This window comes from Uloborus diversus, chromosome 2 (genome assembly GCF_026930045.1).
Source record: "Uloborus diversus isolate 005 chromosome 2, Udiv.v.3.1, whole genome shotgun sequence".
NCBI classification, from domain to species: Eukaryota; Metazoa; Arthropoda; class Arachnida; order Araneae; family Uloboridae; genus Uloborus; species Uloborus diversus.
The window spans coordinates 67,912,623-67,928,528 of NC_072732.1; the positions used below are offsets into that span (position 1 = coordinate 67,912,623).

Here is a 15,906-nt window from a genome sequence, read left to right on the forward strand (position 1 = left end):
ACTCTTATGGAGTAAGTTACTACAACTCAAGGGCTAAGTAATTGCAGCAAGAAATATTTTTTATCTTAAAACTTAAAAATGGCTATTTTTTCCGCCCTTGAACCACTGTGCGTCCGCAGCTATTTTTTATTACAGATCATTATGCATCACCAAAAGATCCTTATCTAAAAATGAACTAATGTCGTTATCAAAATTGCTGTAAACAAATAATGCACGCAATTTTGGACAGCACTTCATTTTCAAGTGTTTCATTTTGAAATCGTCGAACTATGACAGAGGCTCTTTTTAATGTGACATGTATTAAGAAACAAGATCTTTCGATCCCTATCTAAAAAAAAAAAGTTGCATTACAGAACATTTCTTTCTTGGAGATCGCTCTAGGGGGAGAGGGGGGGGAAGAATTTTTTTTTCTTACCAAGTGAATTTATAACTAATTTACATGCTGCATTCATTATGTAGTCACTAAAAATAAAATCTTTTTACTGTAAATGTACTGCAGAACCTGATTTCCTAGGTTTAAAAAAAAAAAAGGTTTTCGCTACATAAGTTTCTCAAGTTTCTTTAAGCGGAAGTGACAAGCATAAATTTGTTTTTAGACAGGGGTACTAGCTGCCTGGTACTAAAAAGGAAGTGAAAAATAATCAAATGTGGCAATGTTCAAATGTACAAAATGTGGTTGGAAATACTTTTACAAAAAGAGTTTTCGGTCTGTTTATTCGTTTCACGGAAGACTTGCTTTCGTTGAATACATAAAATCCAACAGGTATTATTACAAGAAAATTCCGATATTTTTTTGCATTAATTACAACATATATAGGATTTGATATCTTTGAAACTCCTAAACGTTTTATTAAAACATATTCTTTATCATTTTAAAATATAATGAATAAAAAAACTAGTTTACGAACTCAAAACCAAAAAAAAAAATGTACATTGATAAAATCCTATAGTAAATAAAGAATCAGACACTTAAAGAATGTTTGATTGCAACATGCCTAAGTTTATGATTTGTTCAATAAATGTGAGTCAATGTGGATTGTAATTTAAAAAAGTAATTCGTTTGGGTTATACGGAAAAGTATATACATTGTTTTGAATAAAAATATTTTTGTTATTTTTTCCAGTTAGATAGATAGTTCTAGTGCAACATCAATCGATTTGTTTTCCCCAACTGAGCTATTGCTAACCCTTATGTGTACGTACAACAAGCGTTTGCTTTGATGTTGCGAACTAGTTAGTGATAATTAGCGGGAAAAGTTAAAAGCAGAATGTTGGTTTTATTAACTAAGTGCTCCCAGAACAAGTTGGTTTTTGTTTCTTTTAATTTCAGGCATACAAGCATTTAATCTGAAAAAAAAAAGCATTTAGTTTATCAGTTTTTGATATATTTGTTGTCGTTCTGCCGTTAAATGTTTCTTATGTTTCAGAACGAAATGCTTCATAATTCATGAATTCTCTTACGCTAGATCTAGATATGATGGAAAATATAAAAATTCAATTTTTGACAGTTTGAAACTCTTGATCTCTAACGATCTTCATTTTTTTTCAATGAATCAAAGCAGCTTGTGCAGCATAACTACTCGAGCTCAGAACCAGCTTATCAGTGCGCTTTATAACTGGACCATGGGACAGAAAATAGAAATGTCTCACCAATGTGTTTAGTGAAAGATTTCTTTTTTCTTTTAGAAGGATCCACAGTTTGTAACTATTTAACTTATTTGCAGGGTAGTGCATCAACGGTCGATGTTGCTTTGCTCGCTGAGGCTCACGGGTGTTGGGTGACTGATATGCTGGCCGATCCTAATCTTCCAGCCCACGTGGTTGGTGGCCTAAGATCCTTGGCTTCCTTACTATCCCCACCAACACCAGTGTCTGTCAATCACAGGATCCAAAGACCTGGGGGAGCCAGTGTGTCACTTGCGGATTTTAATTCAGGATCTGACAATGAAGAAATCCCTTACACTGGAGAAAAGCCCTCGGCTCTTTCCAAGGTAAGCACTAATGGAAACCATCTTAAATTTTTCGATTCATCATCATCATCATAGCAGGTTCGACAACCTATTGTATGACTTAGCCTTCTTTAAAATATACTGCTAGGATGCTCTACTTTAGATAGGTGTATCTCCATTTTTTAAACTTAATAACAACCCCTCAGATGTTTTGCGCTTCTCAGGAGACAACAAAAATAGCGTGATATATCAGAAAATGCGATGTAACCGAGGTTATAAAAAGAAACTATTTAACTAACGTAAAAATTAATAACAGGAGCATTTACAAAAATATTAGTTTGTCATCATATAAGAACAATTTTCTTGATAAAAAAAAAGAAAATTTCTCAAACAAATTTTCTTTTAAACTAAGAAAATATTATTAAAAATATTTTTACTTCTTTTTTATGATGGAATACAAAAAATCGCACTTATTTTTAAAATATAATTTTTAAAAAGACTAAAGACGAGGTTTAAGAAACACAGGGAAAGCGCGATATATCCGAATGAGCAATATAACGAGACGCGATAGAACGAGGGGGTTACTAACACTAAACTGTAAGTTCAAACACTCGACCCATCTTCTTTTCTATCTATCTCTAGTTATCCAAGAGGAAACTGCATAGAGAACTTTCAATGCGGCCCTATCACTTTCTATTTTTTTGATTATAATCCCAAAAATATTCATCCAAACATTTTTTTCAAAATTTACGGTAGCAACAATTGTTAAACAATTTTATTTCATCGTGATCTTACTGTTTATTGGGTAATGTTTGAGGCAAATTGGGTTTTATTCATGTGTTTTCCACTAATTTTCTTTTTCCTCTCCTGAGCCATTCCATTTCAGATCAGGCAGGGTCTGTCACATGACCATCACCGATTTTTTTGAAAAAAATTACAGTAGTTACAACTAAGGGACATATGAAATATCCCAAAAGGATTTTGCAAGAAAAATTTTTTTTCTTCAGTTACAGCCTATTAAAATTCTGCACAAAATCCGCCATTTTGGAAAAAACCGGCAAAACACTCCATTTGAAATGGACACTATTTCAAAAGTATTTAACCTATTTGAATAATTCTTTTTTCTAAAGATAAACAAGGACCCATATATCCTCTAGACATCATTTTTGAAAGTTTAGTTAGATTTTTTGATAAAGAAAAAAATTCATTTTTGCCGCGAAAAAACTGCATTTTTACCGATTTCATGGTTTTTTTTTCTCCATGAAAAAAAAGATTTTTTTACTAAACGGAGATGGCAGTCTAAAGCCCTTATATGATAGTTTCATAATATATTTTATTAGAATCCTTGGATGCATACAGCCTCGGAAATAAAATTTGAAATTTTGAAAATTTTCAAAAATTAGCGATTTTTGAAGTGATTTTACTCAAAAAACCCATTTTTTAAAAATTTAAAAAATTGGCTCATTTGAACCCCATATAATGCTTAACAAGTGGATTGACGCCGCATCCAGTATTTTTCCCCATAAAATGTTTTATGATTTTTTGAAAGTGACCTTATCGCCCATGGCATGCATGTAAAATAAAAAATTTCTAATAATTTCAGTCACTGAAAATCTGATCATATTAATGAATTAATGCCTAATAGCTACATTGATAGTGCACTTTATCAGCAACAAATAAAATTTTACTGACTTTTAATAATATAGCAATATCAAACCGCTTTTGATGACCCAGTCAATTCGTCTTTTTGTAAGACTCTGTGTGTAGCCTTTAGATAGAAGAGCCTTTGGTTATTATATTAATGACTAATTCAGTGGCTCCCAAAAGCGTTCTTACACCTTGAAATTTTGTAGTAAAACCAAAATAACGCAAAACTGAATTCGAATATGAAGTCCAATTTTTTTTCACATCATTCCTATGCCATTCTGAATAAAACCCAGCAGTTTTTTTTTTTTTTTTCAAAATATCTGATGACCCAGTCAATTCGCCTTTTTGTATTTCGTTATATAAATATATTTTTCTGTTGATCAGCGCCTAATTGCTATGGGAGCTGAGCTCCCATTCTTCCTTATTTGTTTTACTCGAATTTTTGTATTTTTGACCGAATTCAGGCCACTTAAGCATTAAAACAAGTTGTGAAGACTATAGGGATCCTGCACTTTTGTTAGAAATTGGATCCCTGGCTATAATAGTCACCTTTAGTGAGATCTGTTTGGTTACCTCAACTTACAACCATGTTCAATTGATTACTTCTCTTATAAAACAGGTGGGTTTTTTAAATTCTTAAACTACAAGTGAGTTTTACGGTTTGAATTTAGTATAAATATTCTTACGTATAAAAGTAATCATACGAGGTAGGGTCCAAAAATTATGTGACAACATTCGCCAATGAAAACCAAAGCACGAAATTAAAATTAATCGTTTTAAATGCATTGTATTGTTCTTCCCTTTGATGATTTCCCCTGTCGTGTAATTGAGTTGAAGAGAATGACTATTGAAATAGAAAAAAATATGATTTGTTGCTGCATATGAAAGTAACGGTGAATGCATAGCTTTGAAGACGAAATAAACTAATATTTATTTTAAAAAAAGGAAAGATTTTAACTGTTACTGATAAAGTACATCATTATCATAGCTAGTCATTAATATAATCACCAAAGGCTCTTCTACCTATAAACAACACACAGAGTCTTACAAAAAGACGAATTGACTGGATCATCAAAAGCAGTTTGTTACTGATATATTATTAAAAGTCAGTAAGATTTTAGTTGTTTCTGATAAAGTGCACCGTTTTTGTAGCTATTAGGCATTAATATAATCAGATTTTCAGTGACTGAAATTATTAGACATTTTTATTTTACATGCATGCCATGGGCGATAAGGTCACTTTCAAAAAATCATAAAACATTTTATGAGAAAAAATACCGGATGCGGTGTCTATCCACTAGTTAAGCATTATATGGGGTACAAATGAGCCAATTTTTAGATTTTTAAAAAATGGATTTTTTGAGTAAAATCGCTTTAAAAATCGCTAATTTTTGAAAATTTTCAAAATTACAAATTTTATTTACAAGGCTGTATGCACTCAAGGATTCTAATAAAATATGTTATGAAACTATCATATAAGGGCTTTAGACTGCCATCTCCGTTTAGTAAAAAAAACTTTTTTTTCATGGAGAACAAAAATCATAAAATTGGTAAAAATGCAGTTTTTTGGCGGCAAAAATGAATTTTTTTCTTTATCAAAAAACCTAACTAAACTTTCAAAAACGATGTCTAGAGGATATATGGGTCCTTATTTATTTTTAGAAAAAAGAATTATTCGAATAGGTTAAATACTTTTGAAATAGTGTCCCTTTCAAATGGAGTGTTTTGCCGGTTTTTTTCCAAAATGGCGGATTTTGTGCAGAATTTTAATAGGCTGTAACTGAAGAAAAAAAAATTTTCTTGCAAAATCCTTTTGGGATAGTTCATATGTACCTTAGTTGTAACTACTGTATTTTTTTCAAAAAAATCGGTGATGGTCATATGACACTTTTCATACCTGCCTGCCTGATTTGAAATGGAATGACTCTCCTTCTTTTTTAAATGTGCAAATTTGTAAAGAACAAGTAACGTAACGAAATTATTGTTAAAATTTCTAAATTCGTTCATTTAATGGTATTTCATTGATTTACTGTAAGACATTATAAAATATTTACGGAAAACATATCTTAATTTGATGCAAGATTTCTTGAAATTACTGATTGTTTTTACAGTTCCATCTGATTCTGCTACACTTAGATTTAAAAGTTATATAAAAAGATAAAATAAACAGAATTATGAAAAAAGTCGTGCAAATATCAATAAAATTACCGAAACTCTTTAAAAGGTTAAAAATCAGGATAAAGACTTCAATGTAGTATACAGTCGACTCCCGCTACAACGCGATCCGACTTACGCGAAATGGCTATAACGCGATTTTTTCACCAGTAAAGAATTTTAGACCTAACGCGAATTCCTCGGCCGCAACACCAAACTTTTCGAAAGAGAATCGCGGTGTGTAAGTATCGACTTTGTTATTGGCTACTAAAAATGTAGTTTTGGTGAATGCACCTTCATCCCTTTATCATCACTCGCAGCGGATGTTCCCACACCGTACTAGTATGAACATCGCTTATACAAATAACTCTACTCCTCATTTTCCATTTATTTTTTTCATTCTAGTTAAAAAAGTTCATGAAATATAATTCGTGTAATAACACCTATGAGCGCTTTTTCGTATAAAGTTTGTGAAGATAGAAAGAAAAAGAGAAAAATTCCGACAATTAAAGAAAAGCTGAAGATTTTATGTGCTTGAACAACTTTAAAATGCGTCGAAGATAGAACAACAATTATGTATGAGTGAATCTTCCATATGTATGCAATTAAAAGTCAAAAAAAAAAGAAATTCGTAAAAGTTCATCGAACAGTCGTATCTAAACCAAATGCAAAAATTATGAAAATGGAAGCCACTCTTGTATTGTGAATTTAAGAAACCAGGAAGTGGGGTATTGCCACAGATGAAAACGTTATAAAAAAACAAGTGAAGCAACTGTATTGTGTGTTTAACAGTATATAAGAATAACGTTTTGATCACACAACATAAATCATCATCATCTTCACCTTAAGTTACAAATATCATTACTGGATCTACTGTACATTACAACTATAGTGCATTTGCTTTTTTTCCTACATACTTTACGTACCGTACTGGTTTAATTTGTCTTTTTTTCCCATTGATCACTGATTTCGTGCATCGTTGCAGTATTTTATGCGGAATAAAACGTTGTTTTTTTTAAAAATACAAATAAAAATTCAGTTTTTTATGTAAGAAACAGTAATGTATAGTTAAGAAATGGTTTTTAACAGTTTGAGGTGGTGTTTACAAGTGTCTAAAATAGTTGGATATGTTTATAAAAGTTTTTACAGATACCCTTTTCTTCAACGCGAAATTTCAACTTACGCGAGGGGTCTTGGAACACATCCCTCGCGCAAGTCGGGACTCGACTGTAGTCCTAATAAAAGGTTTTGCTTCGAACTAGACTCACAGACTATACATATTTTTTGCTTTATTTTATAATTAATTAGTACTTTATAGATGATTTCGTGATGAGTTTTTTGATATTACAAAAATCCACAGTGAAATCCAAGCCTTTTTTCAAAGAAACAAATATGTGGAGAAGTAATATAAAAGTCTTGCCTTTAAAAAGTCAAACACTGAGAAATTTTTAAATTCGTTGTTATTTTATCTTCCAAAGCGTAGAAACAGTTATGATTAAAATAAAACAAAAGTCAAATGAATTTCTAGATAGTTCTTATACTAAATCAAAACTCAAGAATGATGGAGCGAATTAATGATTAGACAATTTAACTTGTGTGCAAACATTCAAAAAAAAGAAAAGATAAAATTAAAAAGAACTACGTTTAATTGCACAAAACATTCGGGCTACTTCATATACGTGTTTTAGTGCTGCAAAGAAAGCCTTTGTTAATGTAAGAGAAATGGGATTTTAGATGAAAAAACGTCCAAAAAAGTGATCACAAACCCAAAGGTCTGGAAGAACCAGTGTAGATAGTAGATATTTATTAAGAAAATATGTTATTGATGCACGAACAAAAATTTCCGCAAACAATGTAATTTTGAAGCAAATTTATGTACAAAATATTTTTGGCTAATATAACTACTGACGAGTGTGTAAATAAGTAAAGTTATTGACACCAACCTTGTAAGCCTCTCTCTAGATGAACTTTGATGATTTACCAAATATTTTTGAAAGTTGCAGGTTTAAGAACATTTTTTAGAACTTTAATGATTTATATAATGCTGCAAAACTATTGCTTAGGATTTCGGCAAAGAGCTGATTCTCCGAACTTCTCTCTGTATACGACTTTTGAGAAAATCGGAATGCTTTGAATGTCTAGTAATGTGACATCTTATAATTCTGTCCAGGATAGTTCGCTTAAAGTTTTTTCTTTAAAACTGCTCAGTTTTAAACGTGTTTAAAACACCCATTTAAAGCACAGCGTATAACATGCGTGTTTAAGAATTATTTCGCTGTATGAGATTTTCTGTACGTTTCGACCATCTTTAAGGTATTTAAAATTAAAGTTCATTATTAATCAATTTTTCATTAATTACTTCTTACTTCCTGCATTGAAAACATTGAAATTCTTTATTCAATTTGTTTGTGCTCAGTATAATATAAATAGTATTGTGCAAGGGCGGAAAAAAGTTTAAAACAAAAATCAGAAAGTTTTTAGAATAGGTGTACCTTTAACTAAAGTTTTAAGAAGGGGCAAAATTCTTAATTCGCCAAGTAAAATTAAAATTTTACCGAAAGATAAAATATGAGCTTGCACGCATATCATACACAAGTGACGTGTAGGAGAAGACCTCTTATGTTGGACCACTGTTTAAATTGGCCCGGGGGCTTAAAATCTAGCGTAGAGTTCTGTGCTACACTCTACCGATGAAAATACAAAGATTTGTGTCTGAAACCTTTGAGGATGAAGTTTCGTCACATTTCGATCTGCACAGATTGAGTTACGATATGATTTGTATTGAAAACGTGTTCGATCTTATTTGTCGAACTTGTATCTAGTAGAATAATACTAAAATTTGTGAACTGAGAAAATTGCTTTTATAGTATTATAAACAGTATTTAATGGGGATTACAGCAATGTATTTACAAGCATGATTGGGAAACTTGTTGACAAGGGATAAATAAAATAATAAAAAATGACGTGTTTTCCAATATTGGGCCGAAAAAATTTTCCTATATCGAACCGGTGGTCCAATTTAAGAATGTATAATTAAGCAGGCCTTTTGTCTTATCACGTTATAAAATATGTTATTAGTGCAACTTAATAAAATAGTTAGGATTATTTTGAGCATATTTTAACATTAATTAAGGAAATTCATTTTGACTTTTTTTTTTCAAGCACACTTTCTAGAAGCTGCCACCCATAAAACTAGATGTTTATCCAATAAGATTCAATTTCAGTTTTGTTAAATATAGTTTTTCAATTTGACTGAAATTTGTGCTTGTTCACGTTACTTGTTGACTGGTTATTTTATTAATTACAAGGACCGGTAGTCCAGTTTAAGAACATGAAATTCAAACAAACTTTTAAATTCTTTTTATAGAAAATAATTTAGTGGTGACATTTAAATGCCCATTTAGGATTACTTAAAATGTAAATTAGAGCCAATCCATTATTTTCCACTCCTTAATAAAATTACGTTTAACTCACTAAAGAACAAACACCGAGATGGCCCGGAAATATCAAGTCGTAACCCGTCACTTCATTGGTCTTCTTCGAGAACACTTTTTTCGTTCCTTCATTTTTTTTCCTTCTTGTGCCCTGCCCTTTTTTGGCCCAACCTCTGTAAAGCTTTATTCTCTGGATTCTAGGAAGTTTTAAAGAGGAAGGCGCCTTCCCTGGTGGTATATTTTTTAAAACCTTGTTTTGTTTATTCACAGAAGGTTAAGAGTTGAAAAAGCTTTTCTTTCATGAGCCATTTTCGCTCACTTGAACCGCTGTTTTTGTTGGTTATCTCTCTTTTTCTGACTCTTTAATTGTAAGTGCATTTATCTCATCTGGTGTTTCACAGAAAAAACCATTTGTAACTTCGCGTAAATAGAGATAATCTGACACGGCTCGCATGGCATTTTGTCGTACTCTTTTTTTATTCTCATTTTTTTCCCAGAAATTCTTCAGGAGATTTTCGGGAAGAACTTATTCTGCAAAATTACTATTTCGTTGCTTTAGGTTTTAGTATAGTACTTCAGTCTGCTTTTCTTTATTTATTTACTTTTACTTTTTATATTATACTAGCTGACCCGGCAAACGTTGTTCTGCTATATAAATATTTTCTAGTGAATATTTTAGTTGTTTATGAAAAAATAACGAACGTATTTTGAGTTTGTAGGGATGAGATATTTGACAGAAGAGGAATGAAGCGCTGTAGACGATAATCACCGATTCAAAAAAAAAAAAAAAAACCGACAACCATTCATTTTCTCAATTGCTTACAAAAGAAATATTTGTAAGTAATTTAAGAAAGGCTTTTGCAATAATTTTCAAAGATAGTTTTTACAATGATTTTATACAATGGTTTTTACGAGGAATTTCAACAATAGTTTTTACAATGATTAAAAAAAATGGATAGGGACATCCAGATTATATACCTAACGGTATAAAATATACGTTACTACCTATTCTCATACCTACGAAATACGCAAAAAAAAAATCATAAGAATCTGTCGAGCCGTTTCGAAGGAGTTCAAACACTAACACCGTGACAGGAGAATTTTATTCATTCTTCAAAAAGTGTTACTTTTGTGTCGCACGGCTTTTACAGTAAAATCTTTAGAGAACAATTCATTTAACAATGATTTTTAATTTCATCAAAAATATATCTATTTAACTTGCCAGAAATTTTAAATAATAATTTTTATTTTAGTATATTTTTGGTTCACAACATGTGAATTCTCACCTCCGTGGCATGACACACACATTAAAAGTATATACTTATTTATTTATTATTACTTTCACAAGTGTCTCAAATACTAATTGTTTAAGTATATTTAATTTTTTAATGTTGAGTTTTAGTTTGTTTAGGTAGGACAAGGAGTCATGTCACGCAATAAATTTTCACCTCCGTTACCTAAACACAAAATGCCATTCCTCATTAACACGTGGCAGTAATGACATCAAATTTTATTTTCCATGATACAAGGGAGCCCGTTGTTTATTTTTATCCATAGTTGAAGTTGTGAGGTTTTTGTAGAAAAACAAGAAGATAGACTTTGTGTGGTTATTCTGACTTCTCACCTCCGTGAGCTTGAATTTCAGGGATGTAAATTAATGTAAAAAAAGAAGTGAACTTGTTTTCATATGCTTAATATGTGCAGATTGTAGCAACGAAGAAAAAAAAATCCCTGAAAAATGTATCTATTAGGCCTATATTAATGGAAAATTCCTCACCTCCGTGACATACCTTTACAATGTCATTATTTCTAAGATGAAAATAAATGATGGAGGGGAAATAAATCAATAATAGGCATTCTACAAAAATTATAAATTGTCAGTATATCCTTAAATTTACTAAATACTATTTTTAACATACATTTGAAACGACGAATTAAGCCGTACTTTAATTAAGAGCGCTTAATATTATATTCCCTCTAATCATTAAAATAGCTGAATGTTTGCACAATTTACAAAATTAGTACTTTGATACTTAATTGGCCTCGATTTTTAAATATTAAAAGTTTTTTCTTTCTTTTTTTTTTATTTCCGTGAACAAGGCATTTTTTTTTTCATTTACTTTTTTTTTTATTTATGAGTAAAATAATTGGAACTTAGCTTGGCCATTGTTTATGGTTACTTTAGGTAACACTTTCATGTAAGAATGAAAAAAAAATTAAAACAAAAGGTTTCGAAATTGAAAAATATTTGTGTTCCAAAGTTACGTGTTCTAGAGAATGACTCATATATTAAATTTATTTTTCTTTACTTACTTATTTTTTTATCTTCCATTTTTGGAAAATTTGAGCTCTGCTTTGAGAACGGGAATTTTTTTTCCATAAATTATGATATTATTTTTGCTTTTCGCCAGTTAACTAAAAAACAAATTCTCAAGGACCTATGGTATACCCTAATCGATAACATATTTTTTTTATTGTTCTTCGTCTAGAGGTTTTTTCAACAAAGTTTGTCTGAAACGAATCTGCTTCTACCACTGGATTAATGTTTGCCTTAAATTTCAATGAAAGCGCAAATGTTTTTTTTTTTTTTTTTTTTTTGTGTTTTTTTAACTGTTCATAATTTAACAAAATATATTTCAAATTAAAGGGGGAATGATAGGAATGACTGAAGTCTGTGAAATCATTCATTCAAGAAAAACGTTTGATCAAGTGGGAGTTTTCCCTTAATAGTGAAAGGGGGATGCAAAGAGGCAGTCAGCTAGATTAACAAATATTTCCTAATCTCAAAACTCTAATTTTTATTATGTTTCCCTTTTTTTTTTTAATCTGCATTCTTTAACTATTTAACTCATCATCTCAAAACTCTAATTTTTATTCTGTTTCCATTTTTTAAATTCTGCATTCTTAAACTATTTAACACATTTTGATATTTTTAATGATATTTTCACCAAACAATGAACCTTCGTTTATATGATTATCGTCAAGTAATGAATGTAGAAAACGTGGAGCCAATTAAATCATAAATGAGCGAGATATTAGGCTCTGAACCTTAGGTTGGCCGAATTTGGCGCACTTACCTCATTAATAATACTTTAAGTTATTTTGACTAAAACAAAAATGTATCGTATTTTTTTGAATCATTTGCTAATTAGTATATAATTGGATAAAAATATACACATTGCAGAAAATAAAAGCCAAAGCTTAATACTGAAAAAATAAATAAATAAATAAAAGCTGAGTCAGAGTAAATAAGAGAAAAAGAAAAAGATATAAAATACGCAAAAATAAGTACTTTAGAAAAAACATTAATCCCTTGCTTAAGTGAGGATTAAATAAGGTAAAATTATGAAAGAAGTGAACGTATTATTTAAAAATTAATTATCGTGAACAAATGAGGAAAAAAATATTAACGAAAGATTATAGCTATCATTGAAACATTTGCTGAGCGTCGAAATGGGAAAATGATTTTAAAATTATTTAATTAAAGTAAAAACTATCCATATGCAAAATAATTAGTAATGTATTAAAATATTCTGCAAGTAATTCGACCTACGGACAAGTTGAGAAAGCTTTTTTTTTTTTTTTTTTTTGAAAGCTTTTAGTCAAGAATCGTAATCCATAGCTTTTAAACGAGTACTTATGTAATTTAACTGAGATTTTTGGTATTTTTTCTGTATTTGTACGGAAAATCTTTGCAGTGCGGAAGAGTTTTTCTGCAAGCGGCTGGTAAGAATTTAATCTATAGCTTTTGAAAGGGTACTTACATAACTTAGCGGAGATACGTGCTTCTTTTGATGTATATTTACAGAAAACATTATTTGAGGCTTAGTTTCGTACACTAAAATGTATAACTCCAAAACCTAAATTATTTTTCATGTGCAGAAGCTACTCGATCCCACACATATATTTTGAAACTCATTAATAAGCTGTTTCTGTGGTCATCAGTGACACTAATTCTTTTTTTTTTTTTTTTAATTTTAAAAGAAGTATAAAAAACCTATTAATGAATTACTGGTACTTAGTGAAATGAAATAAGCAACACCTCTTATCAAAATTGGTTCATCTTTCTCTTTGCCTGTTTAAATAAAAACCAAATTAATATTTAGCTGTTGATGTCAATATTGCTAACTCAAAGTTTTCTCGTAATTTATCACAACATACTGTTGTAAACAAAATATATTTGCTTGGAGTTTATACCCAATTACAAATATGAAACTGCTCGCATTTTGTATATTAAAATAAATTACAATTTACCCAAGTGTTCCGACATCATCCCAACCGTTCCTCATAAATTTTTGGTGAAAAATTGTTAATACTTTTTAACGTAGAAATCTTGATAGCTTAAATTTTTCATGTAATAAACCATTACAATGTGCTGTGCCAAGCGATAGATGTTAAATTGATACCTGTCTACAACGATACTGTTAGGACCTAAAAGAAATATTGTTGTAGAGAGGTTATCGTAATAGACAGTTTGATTATTTATGCTGGCATTTTGCTTTGGGACCAAGGAAAATTTCGCTATAGACAGGTTTATTGTTATAGACAGTATCGTTATACACTAGTTTCACTGTATTAAACAAGGAATAAACAAGCATTTTTTTGTCTAAAAATCACACATGGGCAATTCTCTAGAAAATTGCAAATTTTTGTCCCTTCATCACAGTGCAGTCTTAGATAACTGCGGTACATTTCTTGTTTTATTATTATTTTTTGTCACCGTTTGAAACACAAGAAAACAGGCATCTAACAGTGCTGCATTATACTTATTTATATGAAGGCTTAGTATAAGTACTAAAATCTGATTACCATTCCACTATTTTGCATCGCAATTTCTGTGTTAAATGGTTTGCCAAAAAAAAAAAAAAAAAACCTACACTGCAATTTTTAAAATAGATTTTTTACAAAGCTTCAAGTATCTTATTTTGAAATTAAATTTAATTTTTGCTTAATTGCATGCATTGCATTTAATTGCATGCATTGATATTTTTCTTGCAAATGTTAAACTTGTCCCCAACATTTTGCGTTGTTACCATCTATCAGATTATACAGCCTTTCATGATCACTAGATGCAAATGGCAGCTCAAATAACTATCAATTTTAGTAACAGCCCTTTCAATTTTGCTAGTAAAATAGGAACTTTGTGTCAGAAAATTCTAAACTTCCCGATTAGGCGTATTTAATGTCAAAGTAAATAGAAAAAGAAATTACGTAAGTCATCCCCATCCTTGCTCATAATGAGTAACATTATTGTGCAATTTCTTTATTTGTATGCCCAATTATAAGTGAAACTTGAATCAAAATATTCATAATTTTAACGAATGCAGTCATATTTTGTGTCTTATCAGGTGAAATAAGATAAACTGTCATTACCGTCCATTGCAAAAGTTATAAAAATGTCGATGGTAAAAATATACTGATTATAAAAAGATACTAAATGCATTAATACTAATAATTTATATGCATGACTCTTTGGAAATAAATTTTTCTAACTATGAATGTTTTAGTCGATAAGTTCATTTGAAGAGTTAGCTAATGAGTATTTTAAAAACTTTTCATAAGCATTTCTTGCATATTTATTTTGAGATAATACAATAAATTGAATGAACTATTAATTAATCAATTGATACAAGAACAAAAATTAAGGAGAACTTAGAGAAAAAAAATGTATTCGTAAAAACTCAAATTTACGAATTTAACCCTCAATATCTCCAAAAAAAAATGAAGATGTTTTGTAAACTGTGAGAAAAACACATATCTTGCCATTCTAAAAAATTAGCCTTGTGAGAAATTGAAAAGTTTGGAGTACAAAAGAACACATTTCTAAAAAATTGCGCACATTACATAGGTTTGTTTTCCAGAGCAAAAAATAAAAATTTATTACACGTTTTGAAGGGAAATCTAGAGCAGTAATGCGCAGGAAAAACAAAATCTGCTTTTCCGTGGAAGGACTCATAAATAGCATTTCTACACAAAGTACACCCGACCACTCTTATTATATTTTGAAGAGTTACAACCACTTACATTATCCTCTCAGCCCTCCGATGGTTCTTCCAGATTATTATTTTCGCATTATTATCAAGCATGGTTCGACAAATTGCTGAAAATGAGCTATTGCTGCGGCAAAAGCAACAGGGGAATTATAATGAGCAATTAAGGAATTACATCGTTAGATAGGTTGCATGCAGGTTGGGCTTCATATAAATTTATGAAATTGCATTTATGACAATCAATACTCTCGTACCAGTTTTGAGTGCGAATTTCGTGAGATACTTTCTAAGCTCATAAGTCAAAGTATTGACAATTCGTTAGTAATTACGAAGAGTCCATTAGGTATTTTAATTGCTAGCTAGATGTTGCATGCAGAATTCGTTGGTTATTTTAATGATTTATTAAATTAACCCGATATTTCCGAACGTCTTACGAAAAACATGTGAAAAGATGCAAAGTATGATAGGTTTTATGCATTTAATTCAAGTACACAGTATTTTTTCATTACAAAAAAAAAAAAAAAAAACACGTTTTTGCCCATAATTATTAACATTTAAAGCAGGTATGTAAAAGAAGCAGTCGAAAGCTTTGTACCATGAAATAAGTAAAAATACGGACAACGTATATATATATATATGTACAAATAAAATCAATTAGAAATAGTTAAAAAACGTTTAAAAAGAGTTTTTTAATTAGTAAAGAGAGGTCCAATTATTAATAATTCTTTATTTT

The 15,906-nt window shown here is 30.2% G+C and overlaps 1 protein-coding gene across 1 annotated transcript in view; it reads left to right on the forward strand.

Annotated features, from left to right (window-relative positions):
* The window catches only part of LOC129216348 (cGMP-inhibited 3',5'-cyclic phosphodiesterase 3A-like), a 602,719-nt gene that overhangs the window by 439,505 nt on the left and 147,308 nt on the right, over positions 1-15,906 (forward strand). The window contains exon 2 of the mRNA XM_054850562.1: positions 1,724-1,990. Coding sequence (XP_054706537.1) covers positions 1,724-1,990 — 267 coding nt within the window. The remainder of the gene's footprint in view (positions 1-1,723; positions 1,991-15,906) is intronic.